Here is a 26,014-nt window from a genome sequence, read left to right on the forward strand (position 1 = left end):
AAATTCTGCGCAATTTCTTTTTACAGCCCTCTAAAAGGAAGCCTTGATCATCGGCTTCTCATGTCCGTATTTGGATGTTTCCAAAATGTGTGCAGAACATATGCTGATTAGGGGAGTTAACAGAATTTTCTAACATTAGCTAAGATGTTTTCAAAATTGCCTTAATGCTCCACTAACAGTGTGACACTCTAAATAATGTTCTGTCTAATTTCAGCCTGTGAAGTTGAAGCGGGGAAAGTATACCAGGTCTCCTCAAAAGAGCACATGCAGCCTTTTAAAGAGAACATGGAACAATTTATTATTCAAGGTAAATTCCAAAGAGATGTGTTATGTTTTTCTCCCCTTTCAGCGAAAAAAAAAAAAAAAAAAAAAAAAAAAAGGTAAAAGGCATTGTTTGAAAAATACATATTGCTTTAAAGGGCTTATTTTGACATTACAGAAAAACAGATTAAGTTGAATTATGAGTCACAGAGTTGTAAGAGGCTAGCAATTTGATAAACATGCTATTTTGTGGATAATGTTCATTATTAATGTTTGCTTGCATGACAGTAAATACACTAGATATTAGTTAAAATAACTCATCTTTGTAAGACATTAACAATTCTATGCTTTTTGTGATAGAAAATTAGATGGTATTATTTTACATTTTAATTGTGCTGATGACCTCATTTCAACCTGGTATTTATTTGACTTGTCAAAACATTGTATCCAGAGAACAGACTATATTGATGTTGTTCAGATCTTCAGAGCATTATTTGCAGTTTTTTAATGGGATACACCAATACCTCTGGATATTCAACACCTTTCTTCCAGGGAGCTTAAAAACGTTATAAATATTATCTCATGGACTCTTCCTGCATTTCTAGGAGATAGGCAGGGATGGAAAATTTTAGAAGACAATAAAGAAACAAAAAAAATTTAAGAGGAAAACATCTATTAAACGTCTTGATGTTTGAAATCACTGAAACTTATAATTATATCAAAGCATTTACTACTCAAAATATTTCAACTTTGGAATGTTCCATCTCCTCTGAAGATCAGATTTGTATCATGCCACGCTCTGGGAAAGTTCTTTCTGTTTCAGGAATTCTCCTAGAGGCTGACATGGCTTGAGACTGAGGCCAAGAAAACTCTGAAGATTGGCTCCATACTTTATTTTGTTATAGGTTGTTCAAATGTCATTAATGATGACTTACAATGAATTAGTCATACTACAATTTGATTAAATGTTAGGCACAGCTTTTTTTAAGACGGGAAAATACTATTTAATCATTTAAGATAATTGTGAAGATTGAAACACAACTCTGGTGAAACTCATAAATCAAGGTGAATGTCATTTTCCAATTCCGTGGTCTTCATAACTTAGAGTGGAAAATCTATTCATTGATTCTTAAAGGATCCTTTGACTGAAATCGTTAGTCCTGTAGTAAATATTAGGGAACATTTTGTAAACTCATTCCACTCTTAGTAGTGAATAAAAGTGAATCGTGCTTTTTTCTTAGTAGTGAATAAAAGTGAATCGTGCTTTTTCCATCTAGTGGGTTTGTGGAGTCAAGAGTATGTAGCACATTTTTTAAAAATGTAACAGGAAATAATATGGGTAAAAGCATAGAATATTCATTTTTGTCGTATAAGAAGAAAGGAATCCTTAATCCTAGGATTTATTCAAAAAAACAATCAATCTATTCACTGGATTTCACATCCAAAATGTAAACAAGTGTCACTCATATTCTTGGCCACATTATATGTGATTTATTATATAATCTTTCGAATCCACAATTTATAGACCAGGCATTGAGACTGGTGTTTTCCATACCGAATAGTGAAATTATATTTTGCAACACATGTGCTTTCAAAATACAGACTGTCAGCCAAATATCATATCTCTGGTAGTCATTTATAATGATTTGAAAGGCAGTTAGAGGTGTTTAGGATTTGTCTAGTGGTTCCCTGGTAGGAAAGATGGGATTGCCCAGTCATACTAAATGTGTAAGTAAGTATCTCTTTGGATTTTAACAACCTTTCTTTTTTTTTTTTTTTTTTTTCTGAGACGGAGTCTTGTACTGTCACTGGACTGGTATGTAGTGGTGCAATCTCAGCTCACTGCAACCTCCACCTCCCAGGTTCAAGTGATTCTCCTGCCTCAGCCTCCCAAGTAGCTGCAATTACAGGCACCTGCCACCATGCTCGGCTAATTTTTGTATTTTTAGGATTTCACTATGTTGGCCAGGCTGTTCTTGAACTCCTGACCTTGTGATCCACCCACCTTGACCTCCCAGAGTGCTAGGATTACAGGCATGGGCCACCGTGCCCAGCCAGGAAGATCTTTTAACCTCCTTATTACGAAACTCAGATATTAACTCTTTTTTATACTTCTCCATGTTAAATGAAAACAATGTTGTAAGGATACTAACCTATATACTGTATTCTTAGAAGTAGGAAATGCTTCACCTTTTTGCTGTTAAGTTAAACAAGATGAGTCTTCATGGCACCCCTTCCACCACTTTCAGTTGCCTTTTTGTTTCTTCTCTGCATCTGCTCTTCTGTGTTCATTTAAAAATTATTTTAATGCTTTCAATATGCCCAGCTATTCTGTTGGGTATGATTTACAGCAGTGAATGAGAAAATGTATGTGTCTTAATGGACCTTACATTCTGCATTACCTGGAAGACAGGTGATAACAACAACATAAACAACAACAGAAATTTTTTTGAAAAAAAACCTGTGTACATCAAATGTGTGTAGATAAGTGTGTTAATAATATGAAAGAATAAAAGTCTCACTTTAAGCATAGTCACTCTCAAAGCTGTTTTCAATAACATGTAGGGAAACAATGGAGTTCCAAATATGTTTCCTGTTCTAGTCCATTTTCATACTGCTATAAAGAACTGCCCGAGACTGGGTAATTTATAAAGAAAAGATGTTTAATTGACTCACGGTTCAGCAAGTCTGGGGAGGCCTCAGGAAACTTACAATCATGGCAGAAGACAAAGGGGAAGCAAGGCATCTTCTTTACAAGGCGGCAGGCAGGAGAAGTGCTGAGCGAAGAGGGAAGAGCCCCTTATGAAAAAACCATTAGATCTCGTGAGAACTCGCTCCGTATCATAAGAACGGCATGGGGAAACTGCCCCCATGATTCAATTACCTCCACCTCATCTCTCCCATGACATGTGGATTATAGGTATTACAGTTCAAGATGAGATTTGAGTGGGGACACAAAGCCTAACCGTATTACTTCCCTTCAAATAAATTTTTAAGGCCAGGCCCAGTGACTCACTCCCATAATCCCAGCACGTTGGGAGGCTGAGGTGCACGGATCACATGAGGCCAGGAGTTTGAGACCAGCCTGAAACCCCATCTCTACTAAAAATACAAAAGTTAGCTGGGTATGGTGGTGCACACCTGTATTCCCAGCTACTCAGGAGGCGAAGGCATGAGAATCACTTGAACCTGGGAGGCAGAGATTGCAGTGAGCTGAGATTATGCCACTGCACTCCAACCTGGGAGACAGAGCAAGACTCTGTCTCAAAAATTTAAAATAAAGGTAAATTTTTAAGGATGTAGCCAATTCCTTTGCCCTCATGTTTCTTCTAGTTTAAGGGGTCAGGACATGATTCTAAAATTAAAATTATAAGCTAAAGAAAATACCATCTTAGCACAAACAAATGCCAAATCTTTGCTTATAACTAGGCTTCCATCAATAATAGTATTCTTACATCAGCCTCTGTGCTTAGATTCATTTATATGGGTATGATTATATTTTTGTATATACAAGCAAAGTGTTTTTTAATGTGCCTCATCCTCAAAATCTAAAATCTCTTGAGCAATTCAAGAAACTATGCCCGATACTGCCCAAGTGTCTGTATTGCATTAGCTGCCTCTGTATAACAGAAACATCTCTTATCCCTGTAATTCAGCTATTGCGTGGTCGGTGATCCCACACTCTAAGAGTCTTACGGAATTCATCTAGCCCTGCAACCCATTCAATTTTCCCTCTCTATCTTCCTAGTTCTACTGAAGCCAAGATTTCATGGTCTGTGTTTAAACACCTCCTCACTGGGAACATCTCTCACCTCTGCCCTAAAAGAGGTAGATTTAGAGAATGTAGCCCTACTGTTGTAAGGCATTCATTGTTTGTAAAGGTGCTAGATTTGTACTCTCCTTAGGAGAATTGAGAATATACTCACTCAAAAATTGTTCTGACCACCACCCAGCTTTATGTTCTTCATAACACTTATCACTGTCTGCAACTGCATCATTTAGTTGTCCCTCGATAGTATAAGCTTCATTAAGAAGGCAATTTTGCTTTGCTTCTTGCTGTAACCCCATACCCAGAACAATGCGCAGTACAGTGTACGCTGTCTTGCTCACGGGCATAGGTCCAGCAACCCTCATTAAGCTCATCTCTTTGCCTTCTCCATATTTGCACCACAGTATTGAGCAGCTGATCATTTTTGTTTGTAGGAAGGTCCTTACAAGGACACTGACTAGTTGTCACTTTAAATTCATGAACCCACTGACAGAACTCATATTTTTCTCGACAGTGTTACTAGATTTCCCTTGCAAATTGAGCTTTCTCTATTTCTGAGATTCGTTTATATCATCCCTTCCCAAATCTTCACAATCTTCCTATTCCATTTACCTATGTCTCTAATGATAACCTCACCTTAAACCCCAATGAGAAACAGTTACGTGATTATACAGAAGCTCCCACACCTACCCACCATCACATTCTGCAAACCAACAGCATCTGAATCTGTACTTTCTGTGCATCTTTCACTACAAGAGAAGGAAAGTCCTGCTCTCATTAAAGGCAGATCCTTACCCACATGCTCTGGACCTGATACTCCTATTTTTATCCAGGAATCCACTCCTAGAGTTACCTCCCCTTTCTCTCTCAACTGCAGTTGTATGTTTTCCTTCTGGGCTTGATTCCTTCAACAGCACTCAGATGTACTCCATCTTACAGAGCGTGAAACTATAAGAGGGGTGCTAAATATACACCTGTGGAGAGGACAAGTCTTTTTAGTGACTGTAATACTTGATTATTAGAGGAATGATTGGAGGGTGAGAGAGTGTAAACTACAGAAGGAAAAAAATACAACACAAAGAAATGGACACAAGCAAGTTGGTAGTTGCGTTGTGGGAGGGAGTAGAGTGTGATGAGGCTGAACATATATTCCTGGCTGAGGGACTTAGGCTTCATCCAGAAGTCTTGGGGAGCAGACGTTGCTCTTGGGGAGCAACAGTTTCCCATTGATCAAGGGATCAGTGGGGGCAGATCAGACTTGGAAGCAGGAGACCACTTTTAAGATCGTTATGGTACGCTGGTAAAGCAATGAGAAGGCCTTGGACTAAGGAAGTGGTGATGGTGCTGAAGAGAGAAGAGCAGTGATGGTGCTGAAGACAGAATAGCTGTGAGGGATAATAAAAAGATAGAACCAAACGGACAAGGAGATGATGGGTAGGTGTCTAGATTTTAGGTTTGAGTATCTGGGTGAGTGGGGGTACTAATCACTGAGATAGAGAACACGCATGGAGGGAAAGATTTGAATGGTTGGCATGGTTACCCATATGTAAACATGCAAGTGGGCATCCCCAGTGGACAGTTGCATATATGAGCTAGACTTGGCATAGAGATCTGAGATTGAGGACTGGGCATCTTAAGCAAGGTTATTCTTGCATGGATGTGGTCACCTAGGAGGATAAGAAAAAATAGATCCAGGGATAGTGTGCTGGAGGAGAATAACATTTTTAGGATGGACAGAGGAAAACCAGGTTAGTAGTGAGGTAATAGGAAGAAAATTGACAGATTCTTTTGTTACGGAAGTCAGAATCGGGAAGAGTTTCAGAAAAGAGCAAATGCAAATATTCATAGTAGCACATGTTCAAATGCACTGAGTAAATGAGGACTGAACAACATCTAGGCTTGTGGATATGAAGGTGGAGGTCAGTGGACGGAACATGTTTCTTGGATTGGCATGAGCAGACACTGATTTTCTGAGCTTTTAACATAGAAGCAAAGAACTGGAGTGCACAGATCTTACTGCGGGACAACTATAACTGATGCATACGTGTTGGACCGAACTCTTTAATCAGAGTTACTGTAACTTAGCTTATCTCTATTTTCTGTCACATATGTGACAAGAAACCATATGTGACATAGGATTTTTCTGTCACAAAACCAACATATGTGATGGTTTTGTTTTTGTGCATGTGAGATGAAGACAACTAATTCTTAATCTCCAGATGGTCATTCAGCATTTATTTGCAGTTTGGTGTTAAAATTTTCTTTTTTTTTTAATAGCAGAAAATGTGGGATACAGAAAGATGAAATAAATGTGATCACTGGGGACTCATGTTTTGTAATATATCTCTCAGAACTCAGCACACTCCTTCCTTTTTTCTCTCTCTTTATTTTTGAATCTAATTTGTATTTTCGACAAAGTATACACACAAAAACCATGTTATCGCTGAACTATAAAGAACCTTAGATGGAATGGATGACCTTTATGTATGGATCTGCTCATGCTGAAATCTCTGGGAGAGAAATACAAGCCTGGGTCTCCTTTGTTGGCCTTCAGTGCCTTTTTAATCATATGGTACATTTTGATAAGTGTATATCTTAAAACTTAAGCTCAACTGTTTTTTGGACAAATGGCAATTTTTTTTTAAAAGGAGTCGGGGGTTCTCTCCATGCTATTACATAAAGTCCCTACCGTGGTTTTATAAATCAAAAATAGCTAATAGGATTTTTCACTGACCTTGCTCTTCATACTTCTACCCCTGCCTTTTCCCAAACATTTCTTCTTTAAACTAAGCATGGTAAATTGTGGCTGAACTAGGGGAACAGAACCACAATGAAAATGCATAAATCTGTAATCACATGCTTATAATTAAAAGAATGTTGAAACCCCAGCTCTTAAATATACAGTCTCTAGTATTGGTAATGCTATACTTGAGAACAAAGAGATGGTGAAAGCAGTGGCTGTTAACTGTGCCAAAGACTGAAAAGCCTAGCAGAAGTGAGGATCTTTCTCAGAAAGGAATATGGAGCAGTACTCTCTACGCAGGGGGAGCATGTTTCATGTTGTACTTCTGTCTTTTTCTGAAAATATGATGAAGACACTTTTTCCAGTAATGAAAACAGGTATGTTTGATTTTTTGGTATAATCTTCCTTCATTGACCATTTAATGTTGAAAAAGAAGCATGATTGTCTTTTAAGCAAACCACTTTTACCATTATGAATTTGGTGTGATTTGTTATCGATATTTAAATTTTGGTGTGATTTTCTGTAGATTTTTAAATTTCCCTTTTGGAGAAAAACCAAAACACTTGCCCTGCTGGTAAATGGCAGGACTTGGGTCTGAGCCCTTGCTTAGCCCCTCCCAGTTTTAAGCTTGAATGAGGGCAGGTCTCTGGCTCCTGCCCCTTTCAGCAGGAACTTCTTGTCTCGTGTGCACGCCTGTGCAAGTGTTCCCTGAGACCCAGGACAGACGCTGCATCCTAAGGGCTGGTTTTACCCTCTTTTCATTCTGTGTATACTCCCCCACCTGCCTGTGAAGCTCTCGGGGTCCTGCCAGCTCTACATATCCCCCACTCTTTTTCTCCTTTCCCTTTATACTGGGGGTTCAGAACTTCCAGCCAGAGGCTCTGCCCTTGTACTACCTTGTCCCCCACCCCTGCGTCCCCTGTGCCCCCCAGCCCGCCTCCTGCCTCATGGCTCAGGTGTCCCCATGCTGGTCATGCTGGCCCAGGCTGCAAGAGCAAGCCTGGGAGAGTCCCCTGCCTCTGCCACTTTGGGTGGGTAATTGTGCTTTAAGGGAAAGTGGGGGATTCAGTAAATCTCTGGTGTGCGGGTGGGGAGGAAAAAAAGGTCGTAGGATAACAATTATTAAGCCTTAATACTATTTCTGCTGTGCTGAAGAATGAAGCAAAGCCATTTATACTCCATGCAATTTTAGTTTCATGACTCTTTAGGTCAGTCCGAGCAGCCATTATTATCCTCATTTTATGACGAAGAAACAAATTCTCAGAAGGCTCATTACTTGACTGAAATACAATAGATGGCAAAGTCATGCTGGAATCAAGATCTTTTAAAGGAGGCTGGAGCAGTATTTTAATTTAAAAATCATTGTAATATAGTAAGAGACCCAGATAGGGCAGTTTTGTGGTGTCAGGTGTTAGAAACCATAAATACAGATGAAATCCCATGTAAGATAATCAATTAAACTCAAAAGTCACTAATAACTGGACTGCCAAGTGAATACACTTTTGTATTAGTGAAACATTCGTGCAGACACCATGAACCAGACGGACAAAGCTCTTTCCCCTGTTGTGGTGACAAATGATGATTCCATTTTAAAGGTACCTTTCCTGCCACTCTTAACATTTGAGAAGCATGAATTTGAAGTGATTCTTCTAGAAAGAAAAATAGTTTATATCACCAGTTCTTTCTGAGGGTTAGATTTCCAGCAGCCACAATCATTCATTATACAACCGTAGATGAGACTTGATCGAAGAGCCTCTGAGGAGTGATGGGGAATCGATTCCATATGGGAGTCCCTAACCACCACCTCCTGCATATTTCCACTCGGATGCTCCCACCGGCACCTCACACTACATATCTCCACAATGTGTTCCATGCTGTGTCTTCCGCACCTAGTACGTCACAGACTCCCAAGATTTACTTCACCGATGAATGAATGAAGGAATGACTGTCCATTCAACACAAGCGTCTCAGTTCTTCTGCCCCGCTTGTGTTCTGTAACATTGGAAATAGTGCTACCACCCATGTGATTGTCTAAGACAGAAAGCTGGGCCTCATTCTTCATTTCTCTGTGAATGAGTGATGGGAATATTTAAATAGTGCATGTATCTTATAAAATACAGGACCATAATGGAATGTAAGTCTTCTCACTATTACTATCCTCTATTTTAACCAATGTTGTATTTCATTTCTAGCCTTCCAGAGATAATTTGCATGGATAAGCATGTGTGTGCATATATATATATACATACACACACACACGTATGTGTATATATACCACTATAAGTATATATATATATGCACATACATACATACACACACACGTATATATCTACACACACATACATATGTATGTATAGATATACTCATAGTGGTATATATACACATACATATGTATGTGTGTGTAGATATATATGTGTGTGGCATGAGTAGCAGCGTTGCTGTATATGTATATATGTGTATATATGTATATATGTGTATATATGTATATGTGTGTATATATGTATATATGTGTGTATATACCTATGTGTATATATACACACACACATACATACATATATACACACACATATTTGTATTTATTTAGTTTTTACTAGTGGTTACATGCTCTATATGTCTTTCTGCCTTTTGTCTTTCCATTTCCATTATGAAATATTTTATATTTCTTTGTTTTATATTTTCTATAATATAGAGATAACATATATGCATGTGTATATATTTTAGATGCACCCATACTTATAAAATCTTGTACTATATTCATTTTATGTTGAACACAAAAATATAACATTTTGTTATTCTTACACTATTTTTATGAGGCAGCCAATTCTCTTCATTTTCTGTAGTCAGGTTTTATAGAGTCACTCTGAACACTGATTTAGTGAATACAGAACCATTGCTCCTATAGGGAAATACAAGGTTAGGTGCCTTCAAGCCTATGGTCATATTCTTGTCAACTGATTCACTCATAACTTTGTCTTATGTGTGTTTATGTTTAATGACAGCTTATCTAATATATATTGTTCATTCATTAATGTTGAACTCTTGGCTAGAAACACTGTTACTCGTGCCTTAATGAACTTTACTTAACACATGTATTTCTCCATAAGGTACATCACAGCCATCTTGCACATAGGAACGCTAGATAGCAGTTGAGCACTCTGCTTGGGGGCCATTTAGAATAGTGAAATTACCAAAAATCCCACAAAGATGTGGAAAATGTGGCACAAAATAAATGGTGACAAGGACACTTTTCACAGTGTAAGAGCTGAAACAAGAAGGCGGAGTGTTACCTTGTAAAACCTCAGCTGCAAACATGCTAATTTATATAACAAAAACAAGCTTGTATTATAGATGTGTATGTATATCTTATAACCTAAATGAGATATAAAGATTTATCCCAATAGCCATATACACCCAGCGCACAGAATAGAATATGATCCATATCTGTCAGTCAGCTCTTCCGTTTATCTTTCCCCAGTCTTATACCTGTGTCCCCTTCAGAGATGACCACTATCCTGAATTTTCTATTTATCATTCCAGTGTTTATTCTTTATAGTTCTGCCAAAAATGTAAATCATAACCAATGTATTGTTTATAATTTTAGGAACTTTGTGTGACTGGAAATATAAGCGTAATCTGCTGCAACTTAGTTTTTTCTCCACTGAGCATGGTTTTTGAAATTCTTTCATGTTTTTGCATGTGGTTCTATCTCATTAATTTTAACTCTATTTTAGGACTATAATAGCACAGATCATCTATCCTATTCTATCCCTTTTTTTTTCCTTTGAGACGGAATTTTGCTCTTGTTGCCCAGGCTAGAGTACAATGGCGCGATCTCGGCTCGCCGCAACCTCTGCCTCCCTGTTTAAAGCGATTCTCCCACCTCGGCTTCCCAAGTAGCTGGGATTACAGGCATGCGCCACCACATCTGGCTAATTTTGTGTTTTTAGTAGAGAGGGGGTTTCTCCATGTTGGTCAGGCTGGTCTCGAACTCCCCACCTCAGGTGATCTGCCCGCCTCGACCTGCCAAAGTGCTGGGATTACAGGCATGAGCCACCAAGACTGGCCCTCTATCTCTTTTTTATTGATTATGGAAACTACTTATATGAACATTTGTGTTCACAATTCCTGATCCACATCCATACTCCCTTTTTGTGTTGCAAACCTAGGAGGTCTGCTGAGGCAGGGGACATGTGAATCTTCAGCCTCGGAGGTAAACCAAAGTGTTTTAAAAATGATGAGTTCTCATCTGCACTTCTATCAGCAGAGTTCCAATTGTGTTCAATCTTTACCAGCACTGAGTTCTTTGATTTTATGTTTTTTAGTTGTTTTTGACCCAATTGACTCCTTAAAATGGTACTTCATGGAGGTTTTCATCTGCATTTTCTTGATGATTTTTGAGAAATCATTTGTTTTCACACATTTATAGTTGTTTCCGTTTCTCTGTAATGCCTTTGTGAGTCTTTTGGCTGTTTTTTAATAACTTGTCTTTTACTTATTAAGTTATGAGGACATCTTTATATATTTAGGACATTAAAATGTGGTCAGATAAATTTTCCCAAGTCCCCCTCCCACTTTGGAGCTTGTCTTTTCATTTTTCTTTTACTGACTATTGATTTTAAAAAGTTCTTTTTTTCTATGTAGTGATATCTAGCAACGTTTTTCTTGATGGTGCATAATTTTTGCTTTATTTAAGAAATCTGGTCGGGTGTGGTGGTTCACGCCTGTAATCCCAGCACTTTGGGAAGCTGAGGTGGGTGAATCACGAGGTCAGGAGATCGAGACCATCCTGGCTGACACGGTGAAACCCCCGTCTCTACTAAAAATACAAAAAATAAGCTGGGCATGGTGGCGGGCACCTGTAGTCCCGGCTACTTGGGAGGCTGAGGCAGGAGAATGGCGTGAACCCAGGAGGCAGAGTTTGCAGTGAGCGGAGGTCACGCCACTGTACTCTAGCCTGGGCAACAGAGCGAGACTCCATCTCCAAAAAAAAAAAAAAAATGGAAATCCTTTCCTTCTATAAGTTTGTAAAGATAATGTTCTTTATTTTCCCAAGAAATTTTATAGTTTTGCTTTCACATTTAATCCTTCTGTCTATTTGAAATTCATTTTTATCTATGGTCTGCAATAGGAATCACATTTAATTTTATGTCATATGGATATTGCTGTTTTAGTTGTTTAGTGCCGTGTAAGGAATAAGCCATTTTCTCTGTAATATACTGTACCATTTCTATCATGTAGGAACTTTCCATATATGTATGAGGCTTTCTTGGGTTTTCCCTATACTATTGCATTAGCCTATTTCCATTATTTATCCTTATATCAAAACCTGTTACTATCCTATTTACTGTAAACTTCTAATAAGTCTTGAACTGTGAAAAGGCTAGATTCCCACCTTCTTTAGATTTATGCTTCTCTTGGTAATTTATTCTGCTATATAATTTAATAATTAAGTTGTTAAGTTCCACCAAAAAAATCTATTAGGATTCTGACACAGTTACATAGGCTATAGATCAGACTGAGTAGAACTGATCTATACACACACGGAGTAAAATGATTCGTCAAGCAAATTAACATATTTTATCATTTCACATAGGTACCGTGTGTGCACGCGTGCACACCCTGCATACTGCTGAATAGATCTCTGGACATATTTACGCTACATAGCTGCGATTTTGTACCTATCTATGAACATGGTACAGACTAGCATTTATTTATGTTTCCTTTAATATCTGCCTAAAAAGCTTAAAATTTCTTTAAGATTTCCATATGTTTTTGTAGAAATATTCCTAAAGACCTCATTTTGGTTTATATTTTGTGAACTGCATTTACTGTTTTTGAAGATATGTAAAATTCAAATAGCTTACATCTTACAAACTTGTTAAACTCTCTTATTAATTTAACAATTTGAGATTTAAAAATTTTTTTTCTGGAGATATCACTGTGAATAATGACAGTTTTATGTATGTATGTATGTATGTATGTATGTATTTGCTTCCTAGTTTCTTTTTTCTTCCTTTTTTCTGGTCATTTTGCACTGTGTTGTACCTTCAGTGTAATATGGACAGAAAGAGTAGGAATGTCATTTCACAAAGGGGCGTAATTAGAGGAGTCGAAATAAATATTTTGGCCATCTTTGTAAACAAATTAACACAAATTGATTGGAGGTTTTGTATCATTTCATTTTCCCCCCTACTACTTTCAAGTGATATTCTATATCTTTATTGTTTTAGTGCCTACCTCTGATATACTGATATAGTTCTTTTTATTGCATAAAGTATACAACACAATGTTTATATATATGTATACACACACGGAGTAAAGTGATTCATCAAGCAAATTAACATATTTTATCATTTCACATGGGTACCGTGTGTGCACGCATGCGCACCCTGCGTACTGCTGAATAGATCTCTGGACATATTTACGCTACATAGCTACGATTTTATACCCTTTCACCTCCATCTCCCCACTTCCCTCAACCTCCTGCCATTTGTACTTTTTGTTTCTAGGTATGCAAGTTTTGGGTTTTGTTTTTAGTTGAGATTTCACATATAAGTGAGAACAAGCAATATTTTTCTGTTAACACAATTATTTAACAAAGTCTAAAGTTGCTGTTTTTACTTCCCTCTAAACAAATTCTTAGCATGTTTTAATGCTAATCTTACCACTTAAATGCCATTCCTTTCCATTGTTTTAGTTTCATTTTATATTGTCTGTTACCCCTAAAATATAGAATTATTATTTTATATATTCATTTTTGGTTTAAATGTAACCAATACCATTGTCTTTGCTCACGATTCCTTCATATTATACCGCCTTCTAAGATTATTTTTCTTCTTTCTCAAGTACACCCTTGAAAAGTTGCTTGGGTGTGAACTCCGGATTGTAAATTCTGATTTTGTCTGTGTGAACATATCTTTATATCAAGCCTGTTTTTTAGTGACAGATTTGCTAATTATAAAATTCTGGGTTCAAAGTAAATTCCTTTCACCGCCTGGAGGCCTCTGATTTCTCTATTCCCTTGTTGCATTGACAACTCTACTTGGGTCCAATTTTTGTTGCTTTGTTTCTAATCTAAATTTTCCCTCAGGATCTTTTATGTTTTTCTGTTTCTCCATATGTTTGTTTTGGCTAATCATCAGCAGGCACTACCAACCAAAACCATTTTAAAATAAATCCTTGCCTTGCATGTTAGGATCACACATTGGGCGTTTGGGGCCTAATGCAGTGTGGTTGCACATGACGGGTAAGGCATTCTTATGTGACAGGGTTTCCCCTTCCCCCAGAGCCACTGGTGAGGTGGATGCATTTCCTTAATGCCTAATTTAGTGGGGTGATTCTTTTCAATTTCTTGTTTTAAGATGCCTGTGTGGTTATGTAGGACGATTCGAGGCCTGTTCAGAATTTTCCCATATGGCCCTTAAAACTAAAGTTCTAGGTTGCCGGGTTTAGTGATGCCCCGAGGAAGTGCTGGCTTACACCTCTTTGGAATCCTGCTCCTGTTTGTTTTTATGGCCTCAGAGAATTTTCCTTATTTTCTCTCCAACTCAGCCATGCATTCAATATTACTTTACCCCAGCTTTTTTGTGTTCTTTGTTCTGAAGCTTTTTGATACCTATAGTATTGTTGAAATTAGAAGTCTATCTTGTTTTTTTCAATTAAAATATATTTAAAATAATTGTACATTAGTAAAATGACTTCATAGTATTTCACTATAAAAATGCACCCAAACGTATTTGCTCATTTCTCTACTTACCAACCTTCTTTCTAAAACATTGCTTTCAAAAGCAAAAGATTATAGTAAAAACATGTGTGTAGGTTTCACAGTTAACATTTGGTACTGTACTGTCCGAAACGTTGAGCTGCTGGGTCGAAAGCAGTATTAGCCTTTTTCTTGATGCCTCCTTTTCTCCTATGCCTTTGCTGTCCTTGCTTTCCTTACCTCATCGTTGTTAAGTCCTACGGCTTTACTCACATGTGTCCACTCCACTCTAATCCCATTGCATCAACCTATCTCAGCCCCAAATCATCACTGTTTTTCCTTAGGCTGACCGTTTCCTAACAGGTCTCACTTTTCCTCATCACTGCCATTCTGTTACCGTATAATCACCAACAACCTGATAGTAACCTTCAGTCTTCTGGAAAAGATTGAATCACGTTAGTATAATAAATTGTTAAAGTGTGTGACTACTCATTACAGTTTATGTATGTTTAAAATATAGAGCTAATATATTTTAAACTGCATAAAAGATCTAAAATGTATATTTATTTATTTATTTATTTATTTATTTTTGGGAGAAGGAGTCTTGCTCTACTGCCCAGGCTGGAATACAGCGGCGGGATCTCGACTCACTGCAACCTCCACCTCCTGGGTTCAAGCGATTCTCCTGCCTCAGCTTCCTGAGTAGCTGGGATTACAGGCACATGCCACCATGCCCAGCTAATTTTTTTTTTTTTTTTTTTTTGGCGGAGACGAGGTTTCACCATGTTGGCCAAACTGTTCTTGAACTTCTGACCTCAAGTGATACTCCCGCCTTGGCCTTCCAAAGTGTTGAGATTACAGTCGTGAGCCACTGCCCCTGACCTAAAGTGTATTTTTTAAATATACCTTATTTGCCCTTCATGTTAGATAATACAAAATTAATTGCATATATTTTCATGGTGAAGTCTAAGCTCTCGAAACTTCCTTAGGTTCTGGGTACTTGGATAGGTTCTGCCATGATGAAAAATCCTGACCAAATGCTTATGTTCTTGTAGCTGAACCTCAATTACATTCTTTAGTGACTGACGTGAATCTTCCAGTTTTTTTGAAGAAAAGTCAGCCGAGTTCAAGACTAGCACTTTAAAAATTTTAAATTTTGTTAAAGCAGTTCTGTTATAATAAAACCCAAGGGTCCATTTGTATGGTTACCTAAGAAATACCAATGTGTTGATTCAGAAGTAAATAGTCAGAAGATATTAAATTGCACCATTTAAAATTATGATGTTTTCTGGTTAATGTCTAAAATCTGTCAGTTTATTAATTTTCTGCTTGACGCATGTTCTGACTACATGTTACTTGGGCATTTGGATCATTAGGGAAATAAGAGTTGAGTGTGTTTGTTGTAGGTTGTCTATGGCCCTGAGTCTACTCTGAAGATAAGCAACACTTGTGAGGCAGAGATGTGTCACACAGTGGAGGGCGTTGGCGTAATTACCCCTCTCTGCTGTGCATGAATAAAATCTAAGTGAAACATTGCTAAACCACGTTAACTTATGAGAAAGGTCAGCCGGGCGTGGTGGCTCACACCTGTAATCCCAGCATTCTGGGAAGCCGAGGTGGGTGAATCACCTGAGGTCAGGAGTTTGAGACCAGCCTGGCCAACATGGTGAAACCCCATCTGTAATAAAAATACAAAAATTAGCTGGGCATGGTGGTGGGCACCTGTAATCCCAGCTACTTGGGAGGCTGAGGTAGGAGAACTGCTTGAACCTGGGAGGCAGAGGTTGCAGTGAGCCGAGATCGTGCCATTTCACTCTAGCCTGGGTGGCAGAGAGAGACTCCATCTCAAAAAACAAATAAACAAAAACTTATGAGAAAAGTCATCTAACTCATATAGCAAATAGTCTCATTTCATGTGCCAAATCTGACAGATTGATACTGGCTTAATGGAGCTGTGTTTTGAGGATAAATCTTAGATCTTACCTGAATTCTTGGGCTTGAAAGAGTAGCATGAGTAATTAGTGATTTCTGAAATATGATAGGGAAGAAATGAGTAGTAGCAAGTATTTTTCCTCCAATGATTCCTTATTTTTTTCTTTATAAAGTTTCTGCTTATATTTTTACAGGTGGAATACATTATATATTTTGTATACATTTATTAGATATACTTTGTTTATATATAAGAAATAGGTATAAAATCTATAGAGATGTATTGTATATTAAAGGAAAACCAAACCTAAATCACTTTTGGAGGAAGAATTTCTATTTTTTTAAGGAGGTTTTGAAAGCTTGTAGACAGGCATTCCCTTGGAGATATTTCAGTTTTGGTTCCAGACCACCACAGTAAAGCAATAAAGCAAGTCACATGCATTTCGGGGTTTCCCAGTGCATATAACAGTTACATTTATGCTATACTGTACTCTATTAAGTATGCAGTAGCATTATACATTTAAAAATGATGTACATACCTTAATTTAAAAATATTTTTTAAAATGCTAACAATCAGCCAGGCACTGTGACTCATGCCTGTAATCCCAGCACTCTGGGAGGCCGAGGTGGATGAATCACAAGGTCAGGAATACGAGAGCAGCCTGACCAACATGGTGAAACCTCGCCTCTACTAAAAAAAAATTAGCCCAGCGTGGTGGTGCACACCTGTAATCCCAGCTACTCAGGAGGCTGAAGCAGGAGAATCGCTTGAACCCAGGAGGCGCGGAGGGTGCAGTGAGCCAAGATCTCGCCACTGCACTCCAGCCTGGGTGACAGTGAGACTCTAGCTCAAAATAAATAAATTAATAATAATAATAAAATGCTAACAATCGTCTTAGCCTTCAGCAAGTTGGGATCTTTTTGCTGGTGGAGGGTCTTGCTTCCATGTTGACGGCTGCTTGCTGACAGGGCAGAGTGGTGTTTGCTGAATCTTGGGGTAGCTGTGGCAGTTTCTGAAAATGAGGCAAAAATGAAGTTTGCTGAGTCAATTGATTCTTCTTTCACTAACTATTTCTATGTAGCGTGAAATGCCATTTGATAGCATTTTACCCACAGTAGAACTTCTTTCAAAATTTGAATCAATCCTCCCAAACCCCACTGCTGCTTTATCAACTAAATTTAATGTTCTAAATCTTTTCTTGTCATTTCAACAATGTTCACAGCATCTTTAACACGAGTAGATTCCATCTCAAGAAATGACTTCCTTTGGTCATTCAGAAGAAGCAACTCCTCATCCGTTCAAATTTTATCATGAGCAATTTTATCATGAGTAATTTTATCATGAGCAATTTTATCATGAGTAATTTTATCATGAGCAATTTGCCACACTTTGGTCACATCCACAGGCTCCACTTCTAATTCTCATTTTCTTGCTGTTTCCACCATTTCTGTAGTTCTTTCCTCTGCTGAAGACTTGAGCCCCTGCAAGTCATCTGTGAGGTTGGGAATCCACTTCTTCCAGACTTCTGTTAATGTTGTTATTTTGAACTTTTCTCATAAGTCAAGAATGTTCTTAATGGCATCTAGAATGATGAATCCTTTTAGATGGTTTTCAACTGATTTTGCTTGGATCCACCAGAGGAATCAATCACTACCTGCGACAGCTATAGCCTTATCAAATATATTTCTTAAATAGTAAGACTTCAAAGTTGGAATCACCCCTTGATCTAAATAGAAGTTGCATTAGCAGGCATGAAAACAAAATGAATCTTCTTGTATTAAAAACATCTCCATCAGAGCTTTTGGGTGCCCAGGTTCATGGTCAATGAGCTGTCATATTTTGAAAAGAATCTTTTTTCTGATTAGTAGGTCTCAGCAGTGGGCCTAAAACACTCAATAAACCATGCTGTAAACAGCTGTGCTGTCATCCAGGCTTTGTTCTTCCATTTATAGAGCACAGGCAGAGTAGATTTAGCATAATTCCTATAGGCTCCAGGATTTTTGAAATGATCAATCAGCACTCACTTCTACTGAAAGTCACTAGCTGCATTAGCCCCTACGAAGAAATTCAGCCTGTCCTTTGAAGTTTTGAAGCAGGCATTGACTTCTCTCTAGCTATGAAACTCCTGGATGGCATCTGCTTCTTGTTTTACCTGCACTGAAAGTCTGTTATAGTGTAGCCACCTTCTTCAATTATCTTACCTAGATCTTCTGGATAACTTGCCGCAGCTTCTCCCTCAGCACTTGGTACTTCACCTTGCACTTTTATGTGATGGAGACAGCTTCTTTCTTTAAACTTCATGAACTGACCTCTATTGGCTTCAAGCTTTTCTTCTATAGCTTCCTCGCCTCTCTTAGTCTTCATACAATTGAAGAGAACTAGGGCCTTGCTCTGGACAAAGCACTGGCTTAAGAGAATATTGTGACTGGTATAATCTAATCGGACCACTAAAAATGTTTCCATCAGCAGTAATGTTGTTTTTGCTTTCTTGTCATTCATTTCTTTACTGAAGTAGCACTTTAAACTTCCCTCAATAGCTTTTCCTTTGTATTAACAACTTGTCGGTCTCAAGCAAGAGAACTAGTTTTCATTCTCTCTCCACTTTGGACATGCCTAACTCACTAAGCTTAATTATTTCTGACTTTTGATTTAAAGTGAGACATATATAACTCTTTTTTTTTTCACCTGAACACTTAGAGGCCTGTAGGGTTATTAATTATTACATGGTTATTAATTGGCCTAATTTCAATATTGTAGGGTTATTAATTGGCCTAATTTCAACACTGTTGTATCTCAGGGAATACGGAGGCTGAGAAGAGGAAAAGAGATGATAAACAGCCTTTTGTTGAAGAAGTAAGAATACATACAATATTTATTGATTGTTTGCCATCTTATGTGGGCATAGTTGGTGGTGCCCCAAAACAATTTTAATAAATACGTCAAAGATCACTGATCACAGATCACCATAACAGACAAAATAATAATGGGAAAGTTTGAAATACGGTGAGAATTACCAAAGTGATATGACACAAAGTAAGCACATTATGTTGTAAAAATGGTGCCAATAGCCATTCGACCACAGTTGCCACAGATCTTCAGTTTGTAAAAAAACAAACAAAATAAAAATAAAACAAAAATTATCTACAAAACACAGTAAAGCAAAGCAAAATAAAAGCAGGCATACCTGCAATGAGATGTTACAGCTGCAACACAGAAGATGGTTAGAAGGCATACTTGATGGATCTCATAAAATTCATGGAAGTGTTTTTATCAATAAAGCAATGCATTTAGGAATATTTGTTGCTGTAATCATCAAACGAAATATTTACCTTTTTGAACTTTCCTATTCCCATCCATTTCCCAGCATGAAACTTCAGAGGCATTCTTTTTTTTTTTTTTTTTTTTTTTTTTTTGAGACGGAGTCTTGCTCTGTCGCCCAGGCTGGGGTGCAGTGGCGCGATCTTGGCTCACTGCAAGCTCCGCCTCCCGGGTTCACACCATTCTCCTGCCTCAGCCTCCCGAGTAGCTGGTACTACAGGCGCCAGCCACCACGCCTGGCTAGTTTTTTGTATTTTTAGTAGAGACGGGGTTTCACCGAGTAGGCCAGGATGGTCTCGATCTCCTGACCTCGTGATCCGCCCGCCTCGGCCTCCCAAAGTGCTGGGATTACAGGTGTGAGCCACTGCACCCGGCTGAAACTTCAGAGGCATTCTTAACTCTAGATTATATCTCACATGTCCTTCTACTTGCTATCCACATTATCATAACAGTTTCTCAATTGATATGTCTGTCTCAAGCCTCCATTCCCTCCAGTTCATTCCCCACCTGCAAGGGTGACCTGTCAGGTTTTCAGGGTTTTGTATAAATGTCCCTATTGCTTTGATAGTGTTGTTTAATATGTCTTTACTGATTTTCTTTCTAATTTATTTATCAGTTAGTAAGAAGGCTGTAATCTCGAGTTACAACTTTTGATTGTCTATTTTTTCTTTCTGTTTTGTCAGTTGGGAATTTTGTCTTTCTTTCATTTTATTTTTGTTAGTTTTTGCATTATGTATTTTGAAGTTCTGTTTTTGGATGCAAACATAGTTAGAATTGTTATATCTTCTTTTTGAATTGATCCCTTTATCATTATGTATTGTTTCTCCTTTTTTCCTGATAACATATCTTGTTCTGAGGTCTAATTTGTCTATTTTTAATACAGCAACTTCAGCTTTATTATGGCTAGTGTTTATGTAATATAGCATTTTATCCTTTTACTTTTAACCTAATTGTGCATTTATATTTTAAGTGAATTTCTTTTTCTAGAGAGCATAAAGTTGAGTCTTATTTTTCAGATCCAGCCAAACAATCTCTGGCTTTTAATTGGGGGCATTTAGAACAATTACATTTAATATAGTAATGATAGGGTTGAGTTTAACTTTTGATCTTTATATTTGTCTACTATTTGTTTCATCTATTGTTTTCCTTCTTTTTTTTCTTTCCCCTTTTTCTTATTGATTAGTATTTTTTAATATAATGAGCCCTTCATATCTGTGGGTTCTGCATCTGTGGATTCGGTCAACTGCAGATCAAAAAACTTCAACAAAAAAAAGGATCTTTGTACCTGTAGAATGTGTATAGACTTATTTTCTTGTCATTCTTCTCCAAACAATACAGCATAACAACTGTTTACATATTATTTATATTACATGACATTTACGTTATTACAGAGATAATTTAAAGTATATGTGAGGATGTGTGTAGGTTATATGCAAATACTATATCATTTTATGTAAGGGACTTTAGCATCCATGGATTTTGGTATCTGTGGGATACCATAGATGAACTAGTCTTCCAGGGATATTGAAGGTCAACTATATCTCATGTTATTTCCACCACTGGCTTATATGCTGTACATCTTTGTTTAATATTTTCAGTGGTCACTCTAGTGTTGTGCCCCTTTAATTTATCACAGTCTATCTTCAAATAGTGTTATACAGCCTCACAGGTGATGTAAGAACTCTCCAACAGTATACTTTCATTCTCCCTTCTGTTATTTGTGCTGTTATTGTCATATATTTTACGTCTACATATGATATAACCAAAACAATATATTGCTCCTACTTGCATTTAAGTCATCATCTTAAAACATTTTTTAAATGACAAAATTATATTTTATATTCATCCTCATGATTAGCATTTCCAGTTTATTTCACTCATTTGCATAGATCCAGCTTTTCATTAGGTGTCATTTTTGTTCTGCCTGAATAACTTCCTTCACATTTCTCATTACATAGATTTGCAGGTGGAAAATTTTATTTAGCCATTGCTTTCTTGAAATCGTTTATTTCCCATTTTTGAGAGAGATTCTTACTGAATGTAGCATTCTCAGTTAACAGGATTTTTTTATTTTCTGCAGTTAAGATATTGTTCTTTTGTCTTGTGTTTGAATAGTTTCTGACAAGGAATCTATATTAGTTTTCCATTAGTGCTGTAACAAATTACCACAAACTTCATAGCTTAAAACAATACAAATTTATTATCTTGTAATTCTTCAAGTCAGAAACTCAAAATGGACAAAAATTATATTAGCAGTGCTGTGTTCCTTTTGGAGTATCTAGGGCATACATTTCTTTGCCTTTTTTTAGATTCTAGAAGCTGCCCACATTCCTTGGTTTATGGCTTCCAGCTGTCTTCCAAGCTAGCCATAGCTGGTTGAGGTTTCCTTGTTTCCTTGTGATGTATCGCTCTGATGCTAATGCTCCTACCTTTCTCTTTGACTTGCAAGGACCCAGTGATTGCATTGGGCCAACGAGGTATAATACAAGATGAGCTTCTCATTTTAAGGTCAGCTGATTAGCAACCTTAATTCCATATGCAATTTTAATTCCCCCTTAATTTATTATATTATATTCCCATGTCATATAATATGTTTGCAGCTGAGATTAATAAATTAATTCCCCCTAAATTTATTATATTATATTCCCATGTAATATAACATATTCACAACTGGGGATTGGGACATGGACATTTTTAGAGGGCCATTATTCTGCCTACCACAAAGTCCTTGGTAATTTATATTTTTGTTGCTTGTTATAAAATGTGTCTCCCCACTCTCCTAAACTCTGGTTTTTAAATTTTACCTCTATTGCTGTTTTATAGGATTTTATAGGATTTTTATTATGATATGCATTGGTATATGTGTTTTTCTCTCTTTTTTCTTTTCTTTTCTTTGTTTTTTTAGACAGGATTTCATCTTTGTTGCCAGGCTGGAGTGCAATGGCATGATCTTGGCTCACTGCAACCTCTGCCTCCCAAGTACAAGTGATTCTCCTGCCTCAGCCTCCCAAGTAACTGGGATTACAAGTGCCCACCACCACACCCAGCTATTTTTTGTATTTTTAGTAGAGACAGGGCTTCACCATGTTGGCCAGGCTGGTCTTGAACTCCTGACCTCAGGTGATCCACCCACCTCGACCTTCCAAAGTGCTGGAATTACAGGCATGAGCCACCACACCTGTCTGTGTTTTTCTCTCTCTTGAGGTTAACTGAGCTCTTGGTTGTAGGAGTTTATGGTGTGTATCAAATTGGGAAAACTTTTGACCCTTATTCCTTCAGTGATTTTTCTGTCTCCATCTCTCGTTTTGTTCTGGGACTACAATGACACATAACGCTAGAATGTTTACTACTGTCACAAGGTCATCAAGATTCTGCTGTCCTTTCAGTCTTTTATGTGCTTCAGTTGAAATAGATCCAAATTTTACATCTTCAAGTTTATTGTTATTTTCTTCTACAGTGTCTAATCCTATGTGATTTCCATTCAGTGGATGTTTTATTTCAGATACTACATTTTTCACTTTACAAGTTCCACTGAGTTCTTTTTTTTTTATCTTCCATTTTCTTCTCATTATGTTCATGTTTTTCTTTAATATTTGAGGGTGGTTACAAAAAACTCCATTAGTATTAATATCCTTATTTGCCGGTTCATCTTCTGTCATTCCTGGGTCTCTGTCTATTGACTTAAAGAATGTGATTGCACTTTCCTGATACTTGGTTGGTCTAGTAATTTTTTTATTAAGTGCTAGACACTTGGTTGGTCTAGTAATTTTTTTATCAAGTGCTAGACACTATGCACATTATGTTGTTGGGTGTCTAGGTTTTGTGCATTTATTTAGAGTATTTGGCTTTGTTTAGGCAGATAATTTAAGCAACATGTGACTCAGTTGATCCCTTTAAGGCTTGTTTTTAAGCTTTGCTCAGGCTAGTCTGGGGCATCCTTCATGCCAGTGATAATTCAGTCTTACTAATAATTTATCTCCCCCACTGAGTTCTCCAAGACCATCCTGTCTCATATGATCAATGACAGCTCTCCACTCTGGCTCTTTAGACATTGAACATCTTTTGGCCCTGTAAAAGCTTTGGGAATTGTTCAACTTATATTTTCTTGGTGGTTCTTTGCTTGTACTTGTATAATTTTACTGTACAAATGTGCCATTTAATACCCAGCTAAAATTTAGAAAGCTTAATGCAGATTTTTGGCCCTTCTTTTCTGAAAAGTATTTCTTCTCTGGAACTCTGTTCCTCATCTTTTAGTCATGTCAGCCTACCTAGACTTCTGTCTGTATTTCCTCAAGTCAGCAAAACTGATTGGCTTATTTGGGTTCTCCTTTCTAGCATCTATGATTTAAAAATTGCCTTCAGACAGAAATCTACAAAGAATGAAGGGCACCATGGAGATCAGATTCCTATGCTGCTTATTTTTCAGTGTATGAAAACAGTTTCATATATTATATCAATTTTTCTAGTTAATTACAGCAGGAGTGTAAGTTTGGTTCGTTTCAGTTAAGTCCAGAAGTGGAACTTAATTGAAGTTCCACTTCAACTAAGTTGATAAAGGATCAACAAAACAAAAAGTTGGTTCTTTGAAATGATAAACAAAATAGATAGACCACTAGCTAGATTAACCAAGGAAAAAAAGTGGAAATATTTTTCCACTAGTTTAAATTTAACACAATTCATCAGTTCAACAGGATTTCATTATCCAAAATATATATGCACCCAGTAGCAGAGCACCCAGATTCATTTAAAAAAACATACTACTAGACCTAAGACAAGAGATAGACAGCAATAGAGTGATTCAGGGACACTTCAGTACCCCATCGGCAACATTAGTCAGATTATAAAGGCAGAAAATCAACAAAGGAACTTTGGGCTTAAACTGGACTCTAGACCAAATGGAAAGACATTTATTTATAGAATATTCTACTTCATATCAACAGAACATATATTTTTTATCATCTGTACATGAAACATTCTCCAAAATTGACCATGTGCTTAGCCATAAAGCAAGTTTTAATGATTTTTTTAATGAAATAATATCAAGTATCTTCTCAGAAAAAAATAAAATAAAATTGAAAATCAATACCAGGAGGAACTCTCAAAACTACACAAGTATGTGGAAAGTAAACAACTTGCTCCTACAAAACCTTTGGGTAAACAACAAAATTAAGGTAGAAATCAAAAGGTTTTTTGAAATGAATGAAACTAGATACAACTGCTACTGGGTGCATATATATTTTGGATAATTAAATCATGTTGAACTGATGAATTGTGTTAAATTTAAACTAGTGGAAAAATATTTGCACTTTTTTTCCTTGGTCAATACCAAAACCTCTGGGATGCAGCAAAACAGTGCTAAGAGGAACATTTATAGCATTAAATGCCTACATAAAAAAAGACAGAATGATCTCAAGTTAACAATGTAACATTGCACCTCAAGGAGCTAGAAAAGCAAGAACAAACCAAATTCAAAGCTAGTTAAAAAAAAAAGGAAGAAAGAAAAAACGAAATGTCTACAATCAGAGCAAAACTAAATGAGATTGAGACCAAAAAAAATGATGAAGGATCAACAAAACAAAAAGTTAGTTCTTTGAAATGACAAACAAAATAGATAGACCACTAGCTAGATTAACCAAGGAAAAAAGATTAAAATAAGCATAATCAGAAATGATAAAGTTGACAACACAAACTGATACCAAAGAAATACAAAAGTCATCAGAGACTATTATGAGCATCTCTATGCTCCCAAACTAGAAAACTTAGAGGAAATGGATAAACTCCTGGAAGCATACAACCTCCCAAGATTGAACCATGAAGAAGTAGAAAATCCAAAACAGACCAATAACAAGTAATGAAATTGAGTCAGTAATTTAAAAAACAAAAATCTCTAAACAAAAATAAGCCCAGAACCAGACAGATTAACAGCCAGATTTTACCAGATATACAAAGAGCTGGGACCAAGCATACTGAAACTATTCAAAAAAATGAAGGAGGAGGTATTCCTTTGTAACTCATTCATGAAAACAGTATGACCCTGATACCAGAATCAGGCAAGAACACAACAACAACAACAGAAAACACACACACATACACACACACACACACGCGCGCACACAGAGGAATATCTCTGATGTACATAGATGCAGAAATTCTCAAGAAAATACTAGCAAACCAAATCCAACAGCACATCAAAAAGATAATATTATACATCACCATCAAGTGGGTTCTATTTTAGGAATGCAAGGATGGTTTAACATATGTGTTTCAATAAATAATTTACCACACAGAGAG

General features: G+C 37.1%; 1 protein-coding gene across 1 annotated transcript in view; it reads left to right on the forward strand.

Annotated features, from left to right (window-relative positions):
• FMN2 (formin 2) overlaps positions 1-26,014 on the forward strand; it is a 405,197-nt gene that overhangs the window by 283,561 nt on the left and 95,622 nt on the right. Inside the window, 1 exon segment of the mRNA XM_050770753.1 lies at positions 215-307. Coding sequence (XP_050626710.1) covers positions 215-307 — 93 coding nt within the window.

This window comes from Macaca thibetana, chromosome 1 (assembly GCF_024542745.1).
Source record: "Macaca thibetana thibetana isolate TM-01 chromosome 1, ASM2454274v1, whole genome shotgun sequence".
NCBI lineage: Eukaryota > Metazoa > Chordata > Mammalia > Primates > Cercopithecidae > Macaca > Macaca thibetana.